We start from the raw sequence: 24123 nt of genomic DNA on the forward strand, positions 1-24123 counted from the left end.
TGCTGTCGTCGGACCAATAGGAGCTGTTGACACGCCTGTTGCCACGCTTTCTGCGTCACGTATTGTTATACGTGTTTGGGGAATTTTGGTTTTTCCGCGTTACTGTAATCTTTGAAAGAAAAGATGTCACATGATGTTTTCCGGTTGGTTTCATCCCCAAATATGAACTGTGAATTGTACCAATGTATAATATCGGTGTGATCAACAAAAGACACAGCACTCTTGTGCGTGTGCAGTACAGCATCATTATAACCCGATGTGAACATAGAACAACAAACGACGGTCATTTTAATACCTTTAACGTTACATGTCCAAATAAACTCAGCTTTACTATGAGAACACGATCAGCCTTCAGTTGGCCAGAAATAACTAGCCAAAGCAGATCTTGTGTATACAACTCAAGCAAACCACTGATTTTGTTATAAATTATCATATGAGACAAAAAAAGAGAATAAAGATTAATTCAAGATGTTGTTAAGAGTTCAACATGTAGTAAAAGCCGTTTGAATCGGTAATTTAGACTTAGCATGCATTAGCATAGTCGTTTAAAAGGTGTGACTGTACCGAATTCCTCTTCGAAACCACCTTTTAAGTATCACACCACCTGCTGGCATGTAACAACAGGTAGATCAAACTGTGAAGTGTCTAGTCTGTGTTATATCAATGACAAAGGGAGGAAAAGGTGTTTTTATTTTTTACAGAATTTACTGACAAAGGTGTGATTTCAGGGTAGCAGGATATTCGTAAATCAGTGAGTGCTTAGCGGAGGCATATGGGCCATTTGGTGTTTTACAAAGATTGTTTATGGTGCTGTAAATTGAACAGCTGTTAAAATACAAACTTTAGGCCCGATCTTGACTTGTATTTTTTATGTCAAACATAACTTATTTCCGTGTGCATGAAATGTAAATATTTTATTATGTTAAAATCCACTTATTAGTTGTAATTTATTCTGATTGTCCCACAAACAAACCTGTTGCATAACAGATCGCTCGCCTGCCTGTTTATTCAAAATCTGTGACGATGACGGAAGTACACACCTTCTTTAACCTTGGATTGAAGTTTCCAGAGGCCTGGCCAAGTTTTAAAAGTAGGTCAGCTGGGAGGCTTTTATCTGTCATGTGATTTGAAAAGAGGTCAAATGACCAAATTTGACTATGTTGGAAGAGAAACATCTACGTAAACATAGTCATAAATGTAAAAATACACAAAACACTACACTGTTCCATTAAAATATAAAATTCTTATTTGAAAATCAGGGCCACTAAAGGTATTGAATAGATAGATTCTTTGGATTACTGCTTGTTGCTTAGCTGGTAAAGTATGGTGCCAAGCATGGTTTAGTTTCCAGGGAACAGACTAATGTACCTTGATCTCACTGTAAGTGAGTCACTTTGGACAAAGGTATCTGCCAAAAGCATAAATGTAATACTTAATAGGCTTTTTAATAGCTGTGTGTTAACCCTTGAACATTGTTGTATTTTGTGATAGCTGTGCACAAGGGGTTAATAAAAACTGTATACTTTTCTATACAAATATATATTGCATGGTCAGTAAACATAATTGTATGATGTGTCATGTTTTCAAAAATAGGCTTACAGATTCTGCAAGGTGAGCACAGATAAATAAGTGATCTATAGATAGGCGACACCTGTTGATTAAAAAGAAAACTACACTAAATATCTGTCTGTCTCTGTCTGTCTGTCGGTGTATTTGTGCATTCATTATTTATAAATGCAAGCAAATTGAGTTATTATGAAGTCTTTAGCTTAATAAGCTATAATAAGTATTCCTAAGGACAGAAATGTATAAGGTTTAAGTGGCAGTGCATGTAACCATATTTTTCCACTATTCTTTATTACATAAGGTAAATTGGTAAAATGGGTCAGTAAATGCTGGAATCAGTAAATGAGAAGCTGTGGCAAAGATAGAAACTTTCAACATTTAACCCTTATAAGTCCCTTGGGGTCAATCTTACCCCCAAGCCACTTTTCTTTAGTTAAAAAACATGGTTCCCTTCATTCCAGAGAAATAAGATTTTGTGACTTTTCTAGACTATCTGTCAATATTCATATAAAAAACCTGGGCTTGATTCGGTCGTTCTAAAGATGTTTAAAAAAATTTACCAAAAGCCCATAGTACTGGGGTAAAAATGAATTGAAAATGATTGGGAATTGCAAAAAATCCCTTTTCCCCCTTTTTTTGTAAAAAAAACAACAAAAAAATCAATGCATCCAGAATAAATCTGAAAATTTCCACACAGAAAAGAAGGCCTGCTACTAGAACACAAATGCAATATAGAAAATACATGCTCAAACACACGCACGCACACACACACACTTACATTCAGTCAAACTTCTGTGGCATTTTGTAAAAACAAAGATTTCAAAATCCATCAAAAACTACCAAAAATTCTACTATTTGAAATTATTTATTTTTAATGTTCTTTCTAATGTCTATATATACATAAATTCACAAAATGTATCACTAAAGTAGTGATGTGAGCAGTTGTCCACATCCAGTGAAATAAATGGGTCTCTATGTCCCTCTGCTGGTCGAAATGATATTTCCTAAAATGTAATTCTTTTTTTCTTTTTTTCTAAACACCAGATGGCCGAATTCAATACATTACATCTAGATCAATATCTAAAAACAATTTAAATCAAATTTAGATTATAATGTATGTGCATTGTTCATAACAATTTTATATTTTACAGGCAAGTTAATTAATTAATTAATTAATTAATTAATTAATTAAAATAATAGTATATTATTTGTATCATTAAAAATTTATATATTTTTTTGTAATCACTCTTTTAATTTCTGGGGTCATTTTTACCCCCACAGAACTAACTATAACATATTTTTTTTGTAATCACCCTTTTCATTTCTGGGGTCATTTTTGCCCCCACAGAACTATAACATATACAGGAAAATCGGGGCTTATGAGGGTTAATATTCATTTGCTATTTTATGATGACACCAAAATTCCTCTTTGGATGCTATAATGTGATGCTCAGAAAATGAAGGATTGTGACTTTTCATTGGATTTGTAAACTATGTCTTGTATCTCTACAGTCTAGTGTATTAATGATTATAAACACCACCACTTGTGAATATGTGAATGAACACTGTAAATTCAGCTGGGTTATTTTGAACTCAATGCTGTGTAAATATTGGACAAACACATGTTGAATTAATAACTCATGGTTAACAACAACCCAGCATAGGTTGATTTATTATAACCCAATGTGTTTGGTCTAAAATTTACCCAACATTGGGTTGAAAATAACCCAGCAGAATTTAGAGTGAATACATCACGATTAACATAATATTATCTGACTAGACCAACTTGATACGGAAGCTAAATGTATTGTGGTTCTTTTACTCCCTCTCTCTCTCTCTCTTTCATTGGGGGTGTGTTATATGGTGTTGTAACCAGAAGAAGAAAGCAGAAAGATCTTATTTGTGAAAGATAGTGAAACAATATTGGTTTCCTGTGAAAATCCACCAACGGACAAACACGAAGGTAGGAAACCACTTCATTTGTTCAAAGCGTAGTCTATGCCAAAACTGACATTTGAAGTTGTTTTTTTCTTGTTTAATGAGAAATTTACATCACTGAATACAAGTAAAATGTATGTTATTAGTAAATGGGGCTCATGATTGGTTTATGTACAAACATTCCTTAAAATATCTTCCTTCGTGTTCATCAGTACAAATACATTTATACAGGTTTGTAACAACATGAGGGTGAGTAAATGATGACAGAATTTTTATTTTTGGGTAAACTATCCATTTAAGGACTGTTCTTACATTTCACTTGAAAAAGAGTGAAACAACGTTAACAAGTTATTAAATAAAAGTGACTTATTGATATAATTTTTTTTTTTTAAGTAGTTTTTAGAAAGTAGAAGAAAACTATTTTATTAAACTATGCAAAAGAATTGTTTACAGTATTATGTTTGTATAAATAACACTTGGCACTTGTAACTTGGCACCTTGGTTCTTACACTTTGCAACGTGCTTGTGTAGGGTGCATCCTTTCGCGCATATTAAATTAATGTACTGCTGTTGGTTGGTAGCTGGTAGCTATATTTTTCTAAGATTAGACTGCACAGAATTGATAATAACTTAATGTACTTTATTTTTTAAATGTCACAAAACTGGGCTCCCCTAGCAGCATCTTGCACCCCCCTGACAACATGTCGCCCCAATTTGAGAACCACTGACTAAGCATTTAAAAAATACTGTTTTGGTGTAATAATGTGCAAATAAAAAACAACAACATATAGCCCTGCTTTAAATGATAATTTAACCATCCTCGCCTTTGCTTTAACCTATTTGGTCTTTGAGCCAGCAGAGGGCAATATCCATATCTACAGGCTAATTGAAAAGCTTTAGGAGTTGTGTAAAGTATTTAATACATTTTTAAGTAATGAGAATGTGAAAAATGTTTATAAACTCTTTATGACTATATAATAATGCAAGTTATCACTTTAAACCTTATACAAATTGACAATATGAGCCAGGCGGATCACTTCTGTTCCCAATCAAAGCCATGTTGCCTGAATAATGTGCGGTTTTATTTATAGAATGCATTAGCCTAATAAAAATATTGCTTGGAGACATGTTTCACTTTATATGAATTTTGTGTGTGTATTTTATCCCTCTTCATCATGTCCAATTTAGAATTCACTATTTTAAAACGATGCCCATGTTGATTTGGCCTACATAATCTGAATGAAAAAGTATAACATTGCTTATTTCCTGTTGGTGAAATCGTACAGTGTACAAACAGTGTCCAAAGCAAGCTGGAACGGAAGTTGGAACAATTGGTTCGTGAATTTTATGAATGTAATGAAATGTGAATAATTTTATATATTTTTTTACAGATCATTTGGTTTAAAATGGAGGGCCAAACAGAACAATCTCACGAAGCAACCACTTTGCTTTACTCAAATGAAACTACACTTTCAAAAGCAGGTAGTTTTTCACTTAGACTTTTTGTGGTCTGACTCTGTGAAGAAATACAGCCTGTCAAGTTTTGTCACTCTATTTTCACATGTGACACTGTCCCACAAAACCAGCCATAAATAGTACAAGTATGTAGCAATAGCCAAAAATATATATGGGACAAAATTATTTATTTTTATGCCAAATCATTAGGATATTAGGTAAAGATTTATGTTCCATGAAGATATTTTGTAAAATGTTCTACCGTAAATCTATCAAAATGTATTAATCATTTGTAAGATGTGTCGCTAAGGATTTCATTTGGACACATTTTTTTTTATTTGTTTACACCCTCAGATTCCAGGTTTTTAAATAGTTGTATCTCGGCCAAATATTGTCCTATCATAACAAACCATACATAAATGGAAATCTAAAAAATCAGCTTTCAAATGATGTATAAATCTCAATAAAAAAATACTTTAATGAATGCACTGTTAAAAGTAAAAGTTGGATAAACTTAGAAAATTACTTAATTTGGTAACGCCTAAAAATGTACTTTTTTCAACCTAAATTTTGAAACGTTTTGAAAATGTTAAAATATTTTAAAGGGATAGTTCACCCAAAAATGAATGCTGTCATCATTTACTCACTTACATGCTGTTACAAATCTGTATACATTTTATTTATCAAAATATCTTTCTTTGTGTTCATCAAAACAAAGAAATTTATACAGGTTTGTAACAATATGAGGGTGGTAGATGACAGAATTTTCATTTTTGGGTGAACTATCCCTTTAAGGTGTTACCAATTGAAGTAATTTTTTTTAAGTTGATCCAACTTCTACTTTTTACAGCTGGGTTTTGTGGTCTTGTGAAAACCCAGCTAGTGTCATTTTTGTATTTACTGTTTTCTACATCAAAATCATCCTAAGAAAAGCGGAGTAAAAGAACATTCTGTGAAAATATAACCTTGTTGAAATCTTTAATATTGACCGAGTAAGACCATTACTAAGATTAAAATCATAGTGAAATTAATGGCTGAAATCAAACTTTGATACTCGTTCTCAGAATTTGATTGTGCTGGTTTTCACAGGCAGGGTCTGAAAATTTCGCTATTTAGGTTAAAGTCTAGAAATAATGCTAAAGGATGATATAAAATCTAGACTAGAGTAAAATATCTCTGAAGTCTATTAACATTGATAATAAAGGTCCCGTTCTTTCTGTGTTTTTGAAGCTTTGATTGTGTTTTCAGTGCACAATATAACATGTGCTCACGTGTAAAAAGCGGTATTTTTCACACAATTTACTTATCTGTATAGTGCTGTTTTCAGTGTCCTCAAAACGGGCTGATGTCTACCTTGTTCTATGAAGTCCCTCCTACAGAAAATACGTATCGAGTTTTGTAGCTTGTTTAGTGTGTTTTGATTCAATAGCAGCTTAGCTTGCCGTTAGCTTAGCTGGCGACTGACATATTCCTGTGGGCGGAGTTTAGTCAAAAAAACTGTTCTACTGACGTCATAAAAGCAGGAAGTAGAGGGCTGTAGTCCAAACCGGCCGTTCACTGTAGGCTTTGAAATGCGAATTCTGTTCAAGAAAATATATCTCCTGGCAGTGAACTTTGAGCTTTATCATTTTACATCTATTACTTATGCTATTATAGCAACATTAAAAATGGGATCAGAAAGAACGTGACCTTTAAGATTTTCTTAGCAAACCATGGTGATTGTCTTAGCAAAACATGATGTTGTCCAGTCATGGCTTCCTGTTTCACAAGAGAATAAATATTAAGTAACACAAGCCCCAAGTCCCCTTAATCATCACGGTGGATAAAACCAAAGAATAGTTCTGATGTGCAGCAAAAGATCGTTGAGCTACGCAGAATAGAAAGTGGCTTTAAGGAAATAGTTAAACCATAAAAACATCTATTTCCACAATCAGGGAAATAATGAAAAAATTTTAATCGACTATGGATGTTGCAAATCTGCCTTAAAAAGAGGATGTGTGTCTATATCATCTTAATGCTCAGCATGGAGAATAAAAGACTCTCCAAGGACCACAGATAGAGAACTTTAGAAAGCAGTTAAATCTTGAGGTTAGAAAGCTTTAAAAATAATAAAAAAGGAAGTTTTTTTGGGAAAGTTTAAGAAATCCTCTGCTCTCATGCAAAAAACAAACTCCAGTATATTCATTTACCAAACTGGAACTTTGAACAGAACTGGGTTCTGCGGCCATATGAAACAGAAGAGGTTTTTTGGCAGCAGGAACACGATGGCTTAAAAAGATTAAAAAGTGCTACAAATCTATGTCTACAATTAAATATACCACCGGACCCTAATTGTTTTGAACCTAATTTTGTAACAGAGGTCCTGGACATCTGGACATTAAGATGCATTGCATCATTGATTATATCAAATACCATAGAAATTCAAAACCTGACTTGTGCTAGAAATCTTATAATGGGTCGTGATTAAATCTTTCTTCAAGACATTTGTTCAAAACAAACATCAAAACAGTGGCGGCTCGTGACTGCTCTTCCGAGAGTGTCGTGTGTTGCTTGTGTTTTCAAAATATGTGTTTGTTTCATCATGTGAACCATGTGCATCAAGTGTTTTGTCAAAATAAGTGCCGCTGCACCCGCGTCTAAACCGTTTATGAAAAGAGACGCTCACGTTCCCAAAATACACGCAAGACACTCCCTTAACAGTAAACTCTGATTACGATTGAGATTATGCGAGTATCTGGCAAACGCACACGTCTCTTTTATCGTAAACCCTTTAGACGCGTCTGCAGCAGGCGCTTGTTTTGACAGGACATGTGATGCACATATGATCGCTCGATGCGCCGAACACATATTTTGAAATTACGAACCACACACATGACGGGCTACATACAAACATGTTGTGGCGAACTTCGCATCGGGCGCCCTCGAAAAAAGAAGTCACTGGCCGCCACTGCATCAAAATCAACAAAAATGGGTCACAAGCCATCCCAGCTCCCTGACCTAAACCATACATAAAATGACTGGACCGAACTGAAGAGTAGAGCAGTGGTTCTCAAACTTTTTCAGCGGGCGGCCCCCCTTGTGTACGGTGCATTCCTTTGCGGCCTCCCAAAGAAAATAAAACTCAACATTTTACTAAAACACATATCTAATTATACTAAAAAGTAGTGCTTTTGGTAAGCCTTATTTTTATATGTTTAATTACACACACTCAAAAAAATGATTCATTAGATTAACTCAATAAAATTGTGGGAAGGATTTCCATCCAATATGAATGTGTACCCCTAACTCATAAAAACTGCTTTACACAATAAAAATATATTGAGTTAGTCCAACTCAATTTAAAGGAAATTAGTTGCATTAACTCAAATTAGTGTAGTCTGAATAACTCGATTTAGCGTAGTTAGAATAACTCAATGTAGTGTACTCTGACTAACTCAATTCTGTTATTTTATATAAAACGTTTTTATATCATACTAATTAGCATAAGCATTAGCATGCTAATGAAAATAACACATGATACTTTGGATGAGCATGTGAGAAGAGACTGATCTCCAAACAGGCATTAACAGTGCTCATTGAGAGAAATACGTCACATCCACAACCTAACCACAAGCGCCACTCTTCTGCACGATGGTAACCAAACAATTTTAAAAAATGTAACACAAACGCTTCTAAATCAATAAGATAAATGACATTAAACACTATCACTAAAAAAAATTATTCATTGAATTTACTCAATTTTTTAAGGTAAGTGGTTGCAATCAATTTATTTAAGCTACATTTAAACAAAAAAGATTAGTAAAGTAAAATGAAATATAAAACTTTTGTTTAGATGTAGCTTAAATAAATTGATTGCAACCACTTACCTTAAAAAATTGAGTAAATTCAATGAATCATTTTTTTCAGTGAAGTCTTTCTCTTTACCTAAAAATGCATAAAATAACACTTAATTAAAAAAAATTCTCTCCAAAACCAGTTGCATGCAAAGCATGCTGGGAAATTCTTTTTCCAGAACACAAACTCAAACTAATTGTGTTAACGCAATTAAAAAGAAATCAATAAATTATATATATTCATTTTGTGTTAGACTAATTACTTATTAGGGGTCAAGCCACGAAGTGGCGTAGACACCTATTGTATCTGTTAGTTTTCTTATTATTATTCTTCTTCCTTCTTCCTCCATTGAAGTCAATGGCAGCCCATAGAACCGTACGTAGGAAAGTTATGTAATTTGGCACACATGTAGAGGACAGTCTAAGAAGTTACTATAGCAACATTGGTGTGTCTGACTCAAACCCTCTAGCGCCACCAACAGTCCAAAAATCCACTTATGTTCATGCTTATAACTTCTGGCCCGTGAGTCCTAGAAACTAAATTCTTGTTTCCTCTGAATCTTTGGCTCATGATGATTCAATTGCACACATTGATGTCATTTGTGTCATGCACATCTTTCCGCCATTTTGAATTTTTCGTAAAACCTACTTTTTCGAACTCCTCCTAGACCGTTTGTCCGATTTGCATGTCCTTTGGTATGTAGCATCTAGAGACACCCAAGACAAAAAGTTATCAAAAGCTTTTTGATAGACCAATGCGTTCTCATATAAATTGACAACATATATGAAGGCGAGAACGCCAAAACGGACGTGAGGCCGTATCTTCGCAAAACTTTATTGTATCGACACGAAACTTGGTATATGTCATAACAGTCATGACCTGAGGGTGCCTGCAACGTTTCGTCACAGCGCCACCTAGTGGTCACGAGATTCGAAAAATGCCTATTTTCGCTTATAACTACTTCAAACTTGAGTCTAAAATCATGAAGGAGGTCTTGTTAGATTCCTTGAGGCATGCCGAGTCAAACGATACCAAACCATTTTCGGTCGGCCATTTTGGGTGTCGGCCATTTTGAATTTTCTCATTAAGTTCAGTATTTCACAAACCGAATGGCGTATCGCTACGAAATTTGGCATGGTTCATCGGTGACATGTTCTGAGCGCACCTATAAATCTTTAGGACGGCGCCACCTAGTGGTCAGGATATGTAAATAAATTGTTTAAAATCTTTATATCATTTGATTAAATTGCCACTATGACATAAGACTTCACTCAATTGATTCCTTGGCTCATGCTGAGTCCGACGGTATAAAATATGTCTGAGTCAAACCTACTTCCTGTCGGCCATTTTGAATTATATTGAACACCTACTTTTTCGAACTCCTCCTAGAGCGCTCGTGTGATTGGCTTGATTTTTGGTATGCATCATCTAGAGACACTCTAGACAAAAAGTTATCAAAAGATTTTCGGTAGACCTATCCGTTGTCCTATAACGCATCAAAGAATGCGAGGGCGAGCACGCCAAAATGTGTTTGAGCCTGTATCTTCGCAAAACTTTTGCGTATTAATATGAGACTTGGTATATGTCATAACAGTGATGACCTGAGGGTGCATGCACCATTTCGTCACACTGCCCCCTACTGGTCACGAGATATAAAAAATGTCTATTTTTGCTTATAACTACTGCAAATTTGAATGTAAAATTATGAGACTGGTCTTGTTAGATTTCGTGAGGCATGCAGAGTCAAACGATACCACATGGTTTTTGGTCGGCCATTTTGTGTGTCGGCCATTTTGAATTTTTCTTTAAGTTCAAGTATTTCAGAAACGCAACTGTGTATTGTTATGAAACTTGGTATGGTTCATTACCTACATGTTCTGGGAGGACTTGTAAACTTTTCGGTGCCCCCTAGTGGTCAAGAGATTTGAAGCTATATCTCTGCATCTCTTTATCGTATTTACACCAAATTTGGTGGGTGTCATCACAATCAAGACCTGAGTCACAATTTATTTTTTGGTCAGTGCCCCCTAGTGGTCAAGTCATTTAAGGCTATATTTCTGCATCTCTTTATTGTATTTACACCAAATTTGGTGGGTGTCATCACAATCAAGACCTGAGTCACAATTTATTGTTTGGTTAGTGCCCCCTAGTGGTCAAGTCATTTAAGGCTATATCTCTGCATCTCTTTATTGTATTTACACCAAATTTGGTGGGTGTCATCACAATCAAGACCTGAGTCACAATTTATTGTTTGGTTAGTGCCCCCTAGTGGTCAAGTCATTTAAGGCTATATCTCTGTATTGCTTTATCGTATTTACACTAAATTTGGTATGTGTCATCACAGTCATGACCTGAGGCACCATCTATTGTTTCTGCACCGCGCCACCTAGTGGTCTCAAGATACAAAAAATTGCTATTTTTTCATAAAACTAATGCAAACTTAGATCTTAAATCATGACAGTCATCACGTATGAATAATTTTTTGCCATGTTTGGCTTGACCCCGGTATCGCTGCTTGCAGCTATATTTGCTCTTAATGTGATATTTTAAATTAATTGAACACAATTTTAATGTGTCATTTCTGAATCTTTTTTTTTTTTTGAATGCAGAATTCATGATAAATTATTTATAAAATGCCATAAAACTGGGGCCCCCCTGGCACTATCTCGCGCCCCCCCTGGGGGCCCTGGCAACCACTGGAGTAGAGCATGAACATTTAAAGGGTCTGGAAAAAATTGTAGGGAGTAATAATCTAAGATCACCTGCCAATCAGACATCCTTGCAAATAAAAGTGGCAAAGAGGATTAAATAAAAGGGTGCCAATAATTGTGACCAGTGTGTATTAGAGAAAAACATTTATTTCATAATGTAACCCCCCCCCCTAAATTGTCTTTTAAAAGAAGTAACACTATAGATTATTATTATAGCATTTTTTTGCTCATATTTAGCAAGGGGGCCAACACTTTTGGCCATGACTGTATAATTTATAATATATTATATTATAAATAAATATTTAATTTATATACTTTATATTAATTTAATTTATATTAACAGTTATATATAATTTATAAATAAATATATTCATTTATTTTTTCTCAGAATTATACATGTGTGCGCATTTATATACATAATTATTATACACAGTACACACACATATATGATGATGTAAACAAAAACTTGTATTCTGCAAACGATTAGTCGCGATTAATCGTTTCGCAGCCCTAATATAATCATATAATGTTGCTAATCTCAATCCATAACTGTTGCAGGTGAAAACTTAACAGTTTGCAACAGTTTGAAGTGCTACATGGTCCTGACTGACCGGGAGAAGGAAGGTATCGGTGTAATCTGTTTCCTTGCTGGCCCTGTGACTTTCTTGGAGAATGTTCTGGTCCTGGGGGTCATAGCCAGTTCTGCAACTCTGCGAAGGCGTCCAACGTACCTGTTCATCAGCAGCTTGGCACTGGCCGACACCTTTGCTAGCTGTTTCTTTACCATCAGTTTTCTAGATTTCCATCTTTATAATCGTGATGATGGCCCTAATATGTTTCTGTTTAAGCTGGGAGGTGTTACAATGGCATTCACGGGCTCTGTGGGAAGCCTGTTGCTGACAGCGTTAGATCGCTATCTCTGCATCTACCAGGCCTCCAATTACAAAGTGCTACTCACACGCACAAGGGCCATTCTGGCTATTTTGTTTTTATGGTGTCTGACAATTCTCATTTCCTTTCTGCCATTGATTGGTTGGAGGTGCCCAACCTTGTTGGACCCTCCTTGCTCTCGTATTTTCCCTTATGTTGATCGCCACTACCTGGCCTGTTGGACGGGCCTGCAATTCGCGGTGCTCTTTTTCATCACGGTGGCTTATGCCCTTATTCTGTGGAAAGCAAATCGGCATGTTACAGCAATGGGTGGATCTCAGCTGGGGAGACAGAGTTTCAAAGGACAAGCTAAGATACGCATGGACATACACCTTGCACGGACCTTTGGTATAATCTTCTTAATACTCGCAGTGTGTTGGCTACCAGTCCTCTCCTTTATGATGGTAGACGTCTCGGTGACCCTTACAACTAAACAGCAGCGAATGTTTGCTTTCTGTAGCACACTATGTCTGGTGAACTCATCTGTAAACCCACTCCTGTACGCCCTGCGATGCCGAGACTTGAGGCGAGAACTATTAGCATTGCTGGGATGTTGCAAGGCATGGAGGGAACGTATGTTGGAAAATGACTTTGGGCTTTCCAGAAGGAACAAGGATCAGACACCTGACCAAAGCAACCAAGAAACTGTTTCTGAGAGTGTAGACAGGCAGTTATGATTATGAGTTATGTGATGATTTGTGTTTTTTGTTTATAATATGTAAAATATGTTAACATTGTATTTAATGTTGACCACAATGTTTTTCTATAGCAATAAGGTAAGCAATATGTAACACAATAAAGACTTCTGTCATCTATTATATTATTTACATCCTAAACCTATAGGGGAGAGGTTGGTTTGTTTATAAACTGAAGTAGATGCCTTGAAATTTTTATTTTATGTATGTATGTTTTGTAAGCGCTGTATGTGTTTGGATTCTGTCATTAATAATAAAAATGCTAGATATTTTGTTTAAATAAACATGTAATAGGTCTGTGCATATGTTGAGATGAACTTAGATGAACTGTGGGCTTAAATGACCTAACAGATTCAAAACAGCTGAACTCATCAGCTACCATGTTGTGAAACAAGCGTAAAAACACCTTTGCCAAAATGTAAGTAGTTTACATTGTGAAACAAAATACCTACAGCTTTAACGATGACCACTAACAAAAACTTAAATTTCTTGATAGATTATACTTTAAGTATTGTGATACTGCAATCTTGTCATCACTTTCTGGCTTCACTGTTCTTCTTTTATTTTTTTTACTATTAGGAAGACAACAATACATTATAAAAATAGGCCTATTAAACATTGCAAGGAGTCAAGAGTTAAAGAATGCAAATTGTTTAGTAGTTGATGTAAAACAGTTTTAACTAAAGATATTCTGCATTATTGTATGTTTTGCTTTAAGCTCTAAATAAAGCTAAGCAATTGTTTGGTTTTCAACAAATTCAATGAAACAATCATTTAACCCTTGTGCATTGTTTAAATTCACTATTTCGGGTAAAATGTATCAGATGAATATTTTTTTCAAACTTTTTGCATAAATCTATTAGTCGACCTCAGTACTGATCAAAACTACCAAATGTTTACAAAAATTTCATGATTTTAACTCTTTAATAGCCAAGTTTATAAGTGATGTCACTGATTTGAGGGGGAAAAAAACACAAAATGACTGATTTTCAATATCAAAAGTGATTGTGGACTTTTTTCACCTTTTTCACAGTCTTGGGCATGCCAAAGATTAGTAAAAACATTAGCTTTGATGCATTTTTAGTTTTTGTGCAGCATCAGATTTTATTTTTTTCTCCCTCATTTATGGTTTGTGGCCATTTTTTGCCCCATTGACTTCTATTTTAAAGGGGCCATGGCACAAGACATTTTTAACATGTCAAATAAATCTTTGGTGTCACAAGAGCACATATGTGAAGTTTTAGCTCAAAATACCATATAAATAATTTCCTATAGCATGTTAAAATTGCCACTTTGTAGGTATGTTCAAAAATGTGCCGTTTTGGGTGTGTCCTTTAAAATGCAAATGAGCTGATGAAATTCAAACACTGATCACAATGATGGTGGTTTTTTGCAATTAAAACTCAATTGTGCTTTTCTCTGCACTAAATGGCAGTGCTGTGGTTGTACAGTGCAGATTAAGGGGCAATATTATTATAATAAGAGCTCCTTATGACATCATAAGGAGAGCCAAATTTCAACTACCTATTTTTTCATATGCTTGTAGAGAATGGTTTACTAAAACTAAGTTACTGGGTTGATCTTTTTCACATTTTCTAGGTTGATAGAAGCACTGGGGACCCAATTATAGCACTTAAACATGGAAAAAGCCAGATTTTCATGCCATGGCCCCTTTAACAATGTTTTTGATTGCAAACCCATGACACCATATAATCATGCATTATTGATTGTTGGTGGTTTTTCCTTTTGCAAAGAGGTAAAATTTGTCATTTTTACTTTTGATGTGGCACCATTAACCCTTTAGTAGGCGTGTGCAAAATACAGAGCTTAATTTCTGGTTAGTAAATTTGCCCATGGTATATTGTTGAGTTTTTGAAATATTTCAAAGCATTTTCTTAAAATATGTGTAAATATAAGATTTGTCACTAAAAATCATTACATTTGCTAAAACACAGAGAAAGTTGTGGCCAAATTAAGAAAAAATTGTCTCATTTTTGGATTATTGTATTTTTCATAACATTATAAATTATTAACTAAGCCTACTAGGTCATCATTGAAGAATTACAAGTATAAAGTTAAGAAAGAATAATAGATTTTATGATTTATATATGCAGTTAAGAAAGAGTCAATAATGCTACAGTAGTTCATTGTAGAAAAGATTGTAATGAAAAAAAAAAAAAAATTACATCATATTTTTATGTTATGTGTTTACCTAAAACGATCTCTACGTATAATAATCTTTAAAAAGTACGTTTTTAATTAAAATATATAGTTATTTTCTAGTCAAATAAGTTACAGCTTGCATATAAAGTCGATGCAAGATGCCTGTTAGCAAGAAGTTAAGCTAAACAATGGCAAACATAAACCTAAAGTAAGTAAATTTCACTTTTATTAATCGTTATGATTTGTAATAACACTTCACTGGAAACTGAAAGGGCTTTAATACAAACCTCCAAACACTGGTTGGGACGCGTACAACTGTTAGCAGTCTCACTTTTAAAGTATACAAATATTTTAAATGTGACTTAAATTAATGCACGGTACTTTGCGCCGCGTACACGTGGATGGTTGCTTAGTAACTATTCAACATAGAAATCCGTCATATTTTCATAAAAACAAACCTGTTTTTTCGTACCCACCTTTTCGGGAATGGTACAGTCCTCGGCTGCGTCGTTTTAGCATTTTTTGCTACAAATCAGGCACTTGGCGTTTAAACCGGTGTGCGACTGCGAACGCAGGGGGAGCCACCGACAGAGTACAAAGCTCAACAACAAAAAGGCGAAATTGAAAGGGGATTCGACGACATTTTGTGGCCTGAAACGTTTCATATTGTCGTTTATTTTGTTAATCGTTTCGTTGATTCAGCGACCATGGCTTGTGGCGCGACGTTAAAGCGATCTATGGAGTTTGAGGCCCTTCTCAGTCCGCAGTCCCCCAAGCGGAGGAGGTGCAATCCTCTACCGGGGACTCCTGCTACTCCTTCCCCGCAGAGATGCAGCCTTCGTCCGCCAACAGAAAGCCCGGCACGCTCAATGTCGCCTCAGTCCATGGGAGGGGAACACAGGCTAACCCCAGGTAAAAGACTCGATACTCGGGTTGGTATGGTTGACATGGAGAAGGAAGGGACGGGGATGTGGGTTGTTTAGTCTCGGCTAACCAGCTAGTAGATTTAAATTTCGACAGCCAGTTCGTTTTACCAAGCTTTCCCGAGCGATCATTAACATTTGTAACCGGGTTTTAGTTACGACTAGATTATACGGTAGTGTTAGTGGTCGCTTTGGACTATAGATAATTATGCAGTGTGGATGAATAACGTTAGTTGTTTTGAGCTCGGCTAGCTAACGTTAGTCTGAAAGCGGCCGCAAATACAGACTAGCTGACACAGAGCTTCATTTAACTCCCGTGGCTTAGTGTAAACGCACTCATGGACCATTATTGTTGAAAAACAATACACACGAAAATGCCTTTGTAAAAATGCTTGACTCTGAACGGAGTCGTTTTTTTTTAGGGGGGATAGTTTACAAGCAGGATTGAACCAGTATTTCCAAACAAAGAGGAAAGGTTGGTATGTGGACGGTACCAGATTCATGCATTGGCATGATTTAAAACTAAAGACCTGGGAGATGAAAACATTGTATACATATTTGGGCTATGCATTTGATAAGGCGCAAGCATTTCCTAAAACAAAAGCTGCCAAGCATGTAATCTTCAGTATTGATAATTTCAAATGCATTTGCATAATTTATACCAAGTCTGTAATCGCTTTACTGATTTAATAAGAATTTTATGAACTTTTGACGAACCCGCCCAAATGCCGCTTTTTTCCGCTTATTAAACTGATGGACTTCGCGACGTCACTCTAAATAGATTTGTGCAAAATACGTTAAGAATAAATATGTAACATGAGAGCAAAATCTTGCCTTTTGGTACATCATGAATTGAAGTGCAGTGTTTGCCTGTCAAACCAGAGCCTGATTGAAATATGACGAATGCTGCAGGAGTGACTAACTCCAGTTAGTCAAGCTCGGTACACCCTTAAAAATAAAGGTTCCTAAAATGCATAAATAACCCTTAAACATCCACAAAACAATTTTGTTGCTCAAAATGTTCTTTGTGATGAAAAGGGTATTTGCGACTATAAAAGGATCTCTGACTAAAAGGTTCCTTAGGGTGCCAAAAGTGTTCCTTCTATGGCACCACTGCGAAGAAAAACCCTTTTTAGAACTTTTATTTTTAAGTGTGTACTGTATAGTTATGTCTTTGTAAAACCAACAACTATCTTGTTTAAAAAAGGAAAAACGCTCATTAACATCCATATACTTGCGTCTCGACCGTTAGCCACCCCTTGGGAAGTATTGGTTTCTCTTTACGAGCATCTGTTATTTCGAGTTTGAATATCTTTCATTCTTTTAAATTTCCCCGTCTCCTTTACTTATTTCAACGCTATTGAATCAGAACTGCTTATTAATCTAATACACACCAATTCCAAACAAAGCAATACCCGCTCCCTGCAGTCACACACACCCTAGGCATGAGAGCTTGGGGGCACTTCCTAGCAGCATGGGGATTTTTAAATTCCCTCCTCCAAGCGTAAGCGCTGGAGTGAATTAGACACCCCATCCCTACACACCCTTAACACTCCCCTCCCCCAAGTCCAGTTCATCCCACACCTCTATTGTAGTCGTATTCCTGTTCTGCGGTTCTGGGCCTTGAATCACTTCTCAGGAAGCAACTGTGATTGATTGCTTGGTTTGACCATATAAGGTTACAGTTGCTAAGTAACCTGTTGGACCCAGTCTCAGCATTTGGCAGCATTTGATATTGCAAGCAGTGGGAGAGGGAGTTCACCTGTCATTCACAGGGGCTAGTGTTGCCCATAGACTGTCAAAACCTTCGCATCTGTCATGAGCAGTGTGTCTTGGGGCTGAAAGATATCGAAGAAAAATGCAATATGCAATGACTTGCTGAATAATATGATGTACAAACAAAGCATTATCCTAATGCACAAATAAGTTTGAACTTCATTAAAATATATACATTTATTAAAAAAATGCATTCTTCCTTATCGTTGATCATCTTTCACTTGTCAGAACACACACAAGCATTAACAATCGTGTGCACTTTGCTTAAACGTTGACTTCACCTTTTAAAGGGGTCATATTATGAGATTTTTTTTAAAGATGTAAAATAAATATTTGGTGCCCTCAGAGTGCGTAAGTGAGGTTTTAGCTCAAAATACCCCACAGATAACTAGTTATAGCTTGTTAAAATTGACACTTTGGTTCTTGGGTGCGATGGGTGGGATGAAATGCAATGATGGTGGTTTGTTGTAATTGAAACTCAATTGTGCTGTCAATTCCATTTTTTTTTCTCCCTCTTTCTCTCTGCACTAAATGGCAGTGCTGTGGTTGGATAGTGCAGATTAAGGGGGCGGTATTATTGTAATTCGCCTTGCTACCTACCTCACAAAACAGGCGAATTCTGAAGGACCTACGTTTTCACATGCTTGCAGAGAATGTCTTACCCAAACAAAGTTTCTGGATTGATCTTTTTCACATTTTCTAGGTTGATAGACGCACTGGGGATCCATTTACAGCACTTAAACATGGAAGAAGTCAGATTTTCACACTATGACCACTTTAAAGTATTAAAAACATTCAGTTATTACAAACTATTGCGTTAGTTTAGCTATATTGTCTTTGTTTGTGTTTAAAATATTTATATACTCTGATGCTTTTAAAAAGCTTTTTGTCTGTCTGGAGGAAAGCTATTGGGTTAACAAAACCTTTAGAAAGTGGTTGTTTGAATGAAGTGCGTTTACTGTAAGAGACACTTATTACAAATTTGTTTAAAATTCCTTCGTGAATGTTAGCTACTTAAAATAATGTCCCAAGTGATCACTAGTCTGTGGTTATGATTGAGCCCCCATAACACCCCTTTTATTGTACACAAAAGCCTTCCTGTGTTTAAATAAATAAAACCCAATCAAATGAGAGCTGCATTGTAAATACAGGAAGTCTCTTCTGCATTGAGGCGCTCTGTTCTGTTGTTGCCACACTGCCTGGTTTGCTGGAATGCATTAGCATCAAGTAGCTGGCACCCTTCGAGTTTTTCCCCATTTCTACCTCTAGTTGATGGCAAACACTAACAGAGGGAAAACCTTGAGCTCTCCACCCAAGATAAGAGATTCGGTCTCCAATAGATATGTGGTGTCGTCTTGTTTGCTTGGTGGGATTGAAGGAATCGATGTTTCTCTCCACCTAACCTTTAATGACCTACTTTACTTGTTTCTCAATATTTTTCCTACTTGATAAAATAAGACAAGAAAACACAATTTTAATCATTTACTCATGGTAGCCACATTGCTGCTCTGTTCTGAGCCATCTGCTGGTGTTGAAGATTAGGACAGGGACCAACCCAGTTTTCTCAAAAAAAAAAAAAAAAAAGAGGCTCAAGCCATTCCTGGTTATATTGCCCCCCAGCCCCTCCGCATTGCAGTCTAGTCACCTAGATTCAGTTTCCAGAAAAGCATGCCCCCATTAAAAAGTCATGTGAAACTGTCTGGCATCCATTTTTCTAGTATGTTGGAATTGACTTATAACGTGATTCACTAATGAATCATTTATTGGTTTTTATTGTGGCTGAATGTAAAAGTGAAGTGAAACTTTATACAACACCCTCTGTGCTCATTTGTCATGAGACTGTTCTGAAAGCAGGATATCCTCTGTGCTTTGTGTGTGGCTATTGATGTAATGCCAGTGATTATTGAAGGCACGTCAAGTTGTTTTTTTACTCCACCTCTGTAATATCAATCAAAGGTGTTTAAACATTGACTGGTTTATGCATTGCTAAACACCTGTATGCTCCAAAAGGTTTGGGCCAAAATAATTTAAAAAAAATAACTTTCTTTTATTTGTTATTGTTTGGCTCAATAGAGCAAATCTTTCAGAACATTCGTCAGGAGTACAGCCGCTATCAGAGGCGACGGCAGTTGGAAGGAGCCTTCAACCAAAGTGAGGCCTGCGGTTCTAATGATGCCCAGAGCTCGAGCCCCGCTCTCACCTCACCAAACTCTCCCACAGGTCAGTCCACCCAAAAGTCTTATTCCCACTTGGGTGCTTTAAAGGAATAGTTCACCCGAAAATGAAAATTCTGTCATTTACTAACTCTCATTATTTTACAAACCTGTATACATTTTTGTTCTGATGAACACAAGGGACGATGTTTTGAGAAGTGTTTGTATCCAAACCGTTCGTGGACCCCATTTACTTCCATAGTATTATTTTTTCCTACTATGGAAATGAATAGGGTCCACAAATGGTTTGGCTACAAACATTTCTCCCAACAACATGCACTGCAAAAAATGATGTGTTAATTTTTAACACATTGTGTGTGTCATGCCATTTAAGGCATTATTTCATGTTAAAGTAAATGAAAGGGCCAACACAAGTTGGGAGTAACGGGTTACAAAGTAATTCCATTACTGTAATTCCACTACTTTTAGCTGTAATTAACATGTAACAAAGTATTTTTATAAATCAAGTAACGCAGTTACAATTACTGAAATTTAAATGAGTTGGTTACTCTATTTTGTGATAAATGAACACTTGCAGACAAGACATTTCTGATTTAACATCGCAGGACTGTGGTGGGCGACACAATAAATAACACAGAAGGTGTGTTAGTATAGGGACAACACATTTAGGGCGGTTTCACATTTGGTGCGATTGCCTGGTCCGAACCCGAGTTCGATTGATCCCCATGCCCCCCATGGACTGTGTTCACATATTATTTTTTTATTCGAACCGCGGGACGCTTGCATCATCAAGCTGCAGCCGGCGCATACTCATGTTGCTTGGCAACCGCTGTAAACGAGAAGACGACAAGCGTGATTGACGAACTGCAAGCAGAAATATGATTTCTGAATGGCTTCGCAAAAATTGACGTCGGTGGACAGCCCGTTGTTGTCGAAACGACTTTAGTATATTTGCGGCAGACAGACGCAAGTGTGTTTCTGTATTATTTATTTGAAAAAAATAAGAACAAAAGTCAAGCAAGCATTCTATGAATTTTGTTGTCAAGGTAAGTGCACGCACACACACACACACAGCTGTTATTAGTGGGGACATTCTACATAATACGTAATTAACAGTGGTTCACTTCCGCGATTTGGTACGATTGCGCTCACATCAGCAGCGAACCGTACTGGAGTTCACATGAACCGGACCCCAGAACAACCTTTTTAAGCGGACTCAAGTTCGTTTCGCGGGTGCGCACCCGAGTTCGGAAGACAGTGTTCGCATCATCCAAATGTACCGAACTCTGACGCCAATCGAACCCGGGTGAGCACCAAAAGTGCTAATTTGAAAACGCCCTTAATGTGTTGTCCCTATACTAACACACCTTGTGTGCTATTATTCATTGTGCTGCCCACCAGGGTCCTGCGACATTGACTAATGTATTACCTTTTAAAAGTGCAGATTGATATTGCAATATCTCTAATTTTGCCATTTCATCTGAACATTTTGATATTATGTATGCTCCTGATAAATTAGCCAAGAAATACAAGATTAGCCAAAAGCAACATTGTAATATCAAAGGGACATGAGAACTTTATGATCTAAAACAATCTGTAGTCCTTGAAATAGCTTTTTCCATCTCTGGTTTGTGTTTACTGATAAAATTATTTAAGCAAATGCAGGTGCAAGATATGTGACTCTGCCTGTGAAAACCCAAATACATTTTTAAATACACATAAAGAACTTTCTTTGAAAAATATAACATTTGATATCTTTAACACTGACAGAGTAAGAACAAAATTTAAAAAGTTGTCAAGTTAATGCTATTTGTAAAAGGTGTTTGTTGTTCTATAGCAGTGGTTCTAAAACACATTGGTATCTGCCACAACCCCTCCCACCCCCCAAAAAAATGAATGACATAAAACAATCTTAGAACTTAGAATTCGAGTTAACCAAAATATAAAATATACAATGTAGTGTTGTTGGTTAGTAGACTTATTTTTACTGAGGCTTAATTGCACAGAATTGATTTTTTTAAAAGTCATAAAACAGGGGGCCCCTGGCACCATCACGGCCGCAGTATGTTGATTTAGTCTTGTGTATGTGTGCAAGAATGCATACTGTTTGATAATGGGAAACACCTTAATTAGCCAGTGACAAGAGGTCTTTGTCATAATTTTGTAAAGCCCAAATTTATAATAATCATATCAAACATGTACACTTAATCATCTTTGTCCATAGTACTCTCTATTTAATTCAGGCTTGTGTGTTTTTAGGTGCCTCTTCCTTGAAGAAGGATCAGCCACTCTTCACACTGAGGCAGGTTGGCTATTTGTGTGAGCGCCTTATCAAAGACCACGAGGAGACGATCCGTGAAGAGTACGAACAGATACTAAACACAAAGTTGGCAGGTAAAAGTAAAATTTGAGAACCACACCCTTATTTTGATAATAACCAATTTAAAGTATAAGAATTTGGTATAAAATTAGTCATATAAATGTAAGAGTAATCTTTCCCCATATGTTGGTATGGCAGCTGTCCTCTGTTATTTTAATGTAAAATAAACACAGTTTTTGGTTTAAAGGGACATTACACTTTTTTTGAAAATATGCTCACTTTCCAGCTCCCCTAGAGTTAAACATTTGATTCTTACCATTTTGGAATCCATTCAGCTGATCTCCGGGTCTGGTGCTAGCACTTTTAGCATAGCTTAGCATAATCCATTGAATCTGATTAGACCATTAGCGTCGCGCTAAAAAACCCCAAAGAGTTTTGAGTTACATCATGAACTAAGACCGTCAGAAAATTAAAAGTTGTGATTTTCTAGGCAGATATGGCTAGGAACTATACTCTCATTCTGGCGAATCAGTGACTTTGCTGATGTAACTGCAGCGGGAATAGTAATATTACGCACTGCTCGAAAATAGTCCCCTTGGTTACTTTCAATAGCAGGGGACTATTTTCGGGCAGTGCGTAATATCACTACGTCTGCGGCAGCCATGTAAATAAAGATCGCAACTTTTAATTTTCCGTCAGTCTTAGTACACAATGTCACTACAGAAGAGTCAAGTTTTAAATCGGAAAAATATCGAAACTCTTTGGTATATTTTAGCGCGATGCTAATGGTCTAATCGGATTTAATGGATTGTGCTAAGCTATGCTAAAAGTGCTAGCGCCAGACCCGGAGATCAGCTTGAATGGATTCCAAAATGGTAAAAATCAAATGTTTAACTCTAGGGGAGCTGGAAAATGAGCCTATTTTTTTTAAAAAAGTGGAATGTCTCTTTAACATAATTAATTTTCCCTCATTTTCCCAGAACAATACGAGTCCTTCGTGAAATTCACACAGGATCAGATTATGCGAAGATATGGCGCCAGGCCTGCAAGCTGTAAGTATTTTAACCTTCCCTGCTGGAGCCTGTTAGTCGATTAACATTCCCATCATTTGTTCCTTTGTATAAAATTTTTGTTGTATTTATCTCTCCCTGTTTTTATTTACAGACGTGTCTTGAAGAATGTTATTGATGGTACTAGTCACCCTTCAGAAACTGGTTGCAGTAGAACCAGCCCCCTTTGTTTCATTTACAATTTCCTTCTACGTTTTCTTTTTCCCAATGCTTGGGTGCCATGGTCTATCCACATTTAACTCATTTTTATTGCTGAACTTGTTACTGATGGCCCAACACCAAACACGCATATCTAGATGCCTTCTAAAGAAGTTTAATCTCTTGAAAAAATCTGTGGGAAAAGATTACCGCTGTATAAAGCTTGGCTGATGTGATCATCTCTGTATAATGTAATGTGACTGACCTGCAGCAGATATACCGAACTCTCCCTCTTTCTTCAGTCTGTTTTTAACTCTCCATATTTTTTTTCCTTTTTTTGACAAATTAAAGATCTGTGATAAGTCAAAATTCTGAATGTTTGCATTTATTCATTAATGAATTTGTATGAGTCCATGTTGAGCATGAATGA

General features: G+C 36.3%; 2 protein-coding genes across 3 annotated transcripts; both read left to right on the top strand.

Annotated features, from left to right (window-relative positions):
* Window positions 1-247: 247 nt before the first annotated feature.
* Window positions 248-13913, top strand: cnr2 (cannabinoid receptor 2). Of its 2 annotated transcripts, XM_055210482.2 has the most exons (4): window positions 248-1090; window positions 3443-3529; window positions 4896-4986; window positions 12063-13913. In XM_055210482.2, exons 3-4 carry the CDS (start codon window positions 4911-4913, stop codon window positions 13109-13111), a joined length of 1125 nt encoding a protein of 374 aa, XP_055066457.2. In that variant the 5' UTR covers window positions 248-1090; window positions 3443-3529; window positions 4896-4910; the 3' UTR covers window positions 13112-13913. The 2 variants fall into 2 exon arrangements, with proteins under 2 accessions (XP_055066457.2, XP_073728381.1); XM_073872280.1 differs by lacking the exon at window positions 248-1090 and having other exon boundaries at window positions 3253-3529.
* A 1851-nt stretch (window positions 13914-15764) lies between these two features.
* Window positions 15765-24062, top strand: akirin1 (akirin 1). Its single transcript, XM_055210762.2, has 5 exons — window positions 15765-16204; window positions 20065-20211; window positions 22425-22559; window positions 23466-23537; window positions 23650-24062. The coding sequence occupies exons 1-5, from the start codon at window positions 16000-16002 to the stop codon at window positions 23658-23660; spliced, it is 570 nt and encodes a 189-aa protein (XP_055066737.1). The 5' UTR covers window positions 15765-15999; the 3' UTR covers window positions 23661-24062.
* The last annotated feature ends 61 nt before the right edge of the window (window positions 24063-24123 follow it).

This window comes from Misgurnus anguillicaudatus, chromosome 10 (assembly GCF_027580225.2).
Source record: "Misgurnus anguillicaudatus chromosome 10, ASM2758022v2, whole genome shotgun sequence".
NCBI classification, from domain to species: domain Eukaryota; kingdom Metazoa; phylum Chordata; class Actinopteri; order Cypriniformes; family Cobitidae; genus Misgurnus; species Misgurnus anguillicaudatus.

Coding starts and splice junctions, on each gene's coding strand:
- cnr2 (XM_055210482.2), top strand. CDS start 4,911: ATGGAGGGCCAAACAGAACAATCTCACGAAGCAACCACTTTGCTTTAC. Junction 4,987..12,062: donor AACTACACTTTCAAAAGCAG/GTAGTTTTTCAC, acceptor TAACTGTTGCAG/GTGAAAACTTAACAGTTTGC.
- akirin1 (XM_055210762.2), top strand. CDS start 16,000: ATGGCTTGTGGCGCGACGTTAAAGCGATCTATGGAGTTTGAGGCCCTT. Junction 20,212..22,424: donor CTCACCAAACTCTCCCACAG/GTCAGTCCACCC, acceptor GTGTGTTTTTAG/GTGCCTCTTCCTTGAAGAAG. Junction 22,560..23,465: donor ACTAAACACAAAGTTGGCAG/GTAAAAGTAAAA, acceptor TCATTTTCCCAG/AACAATACGAGTCCTTCGTG.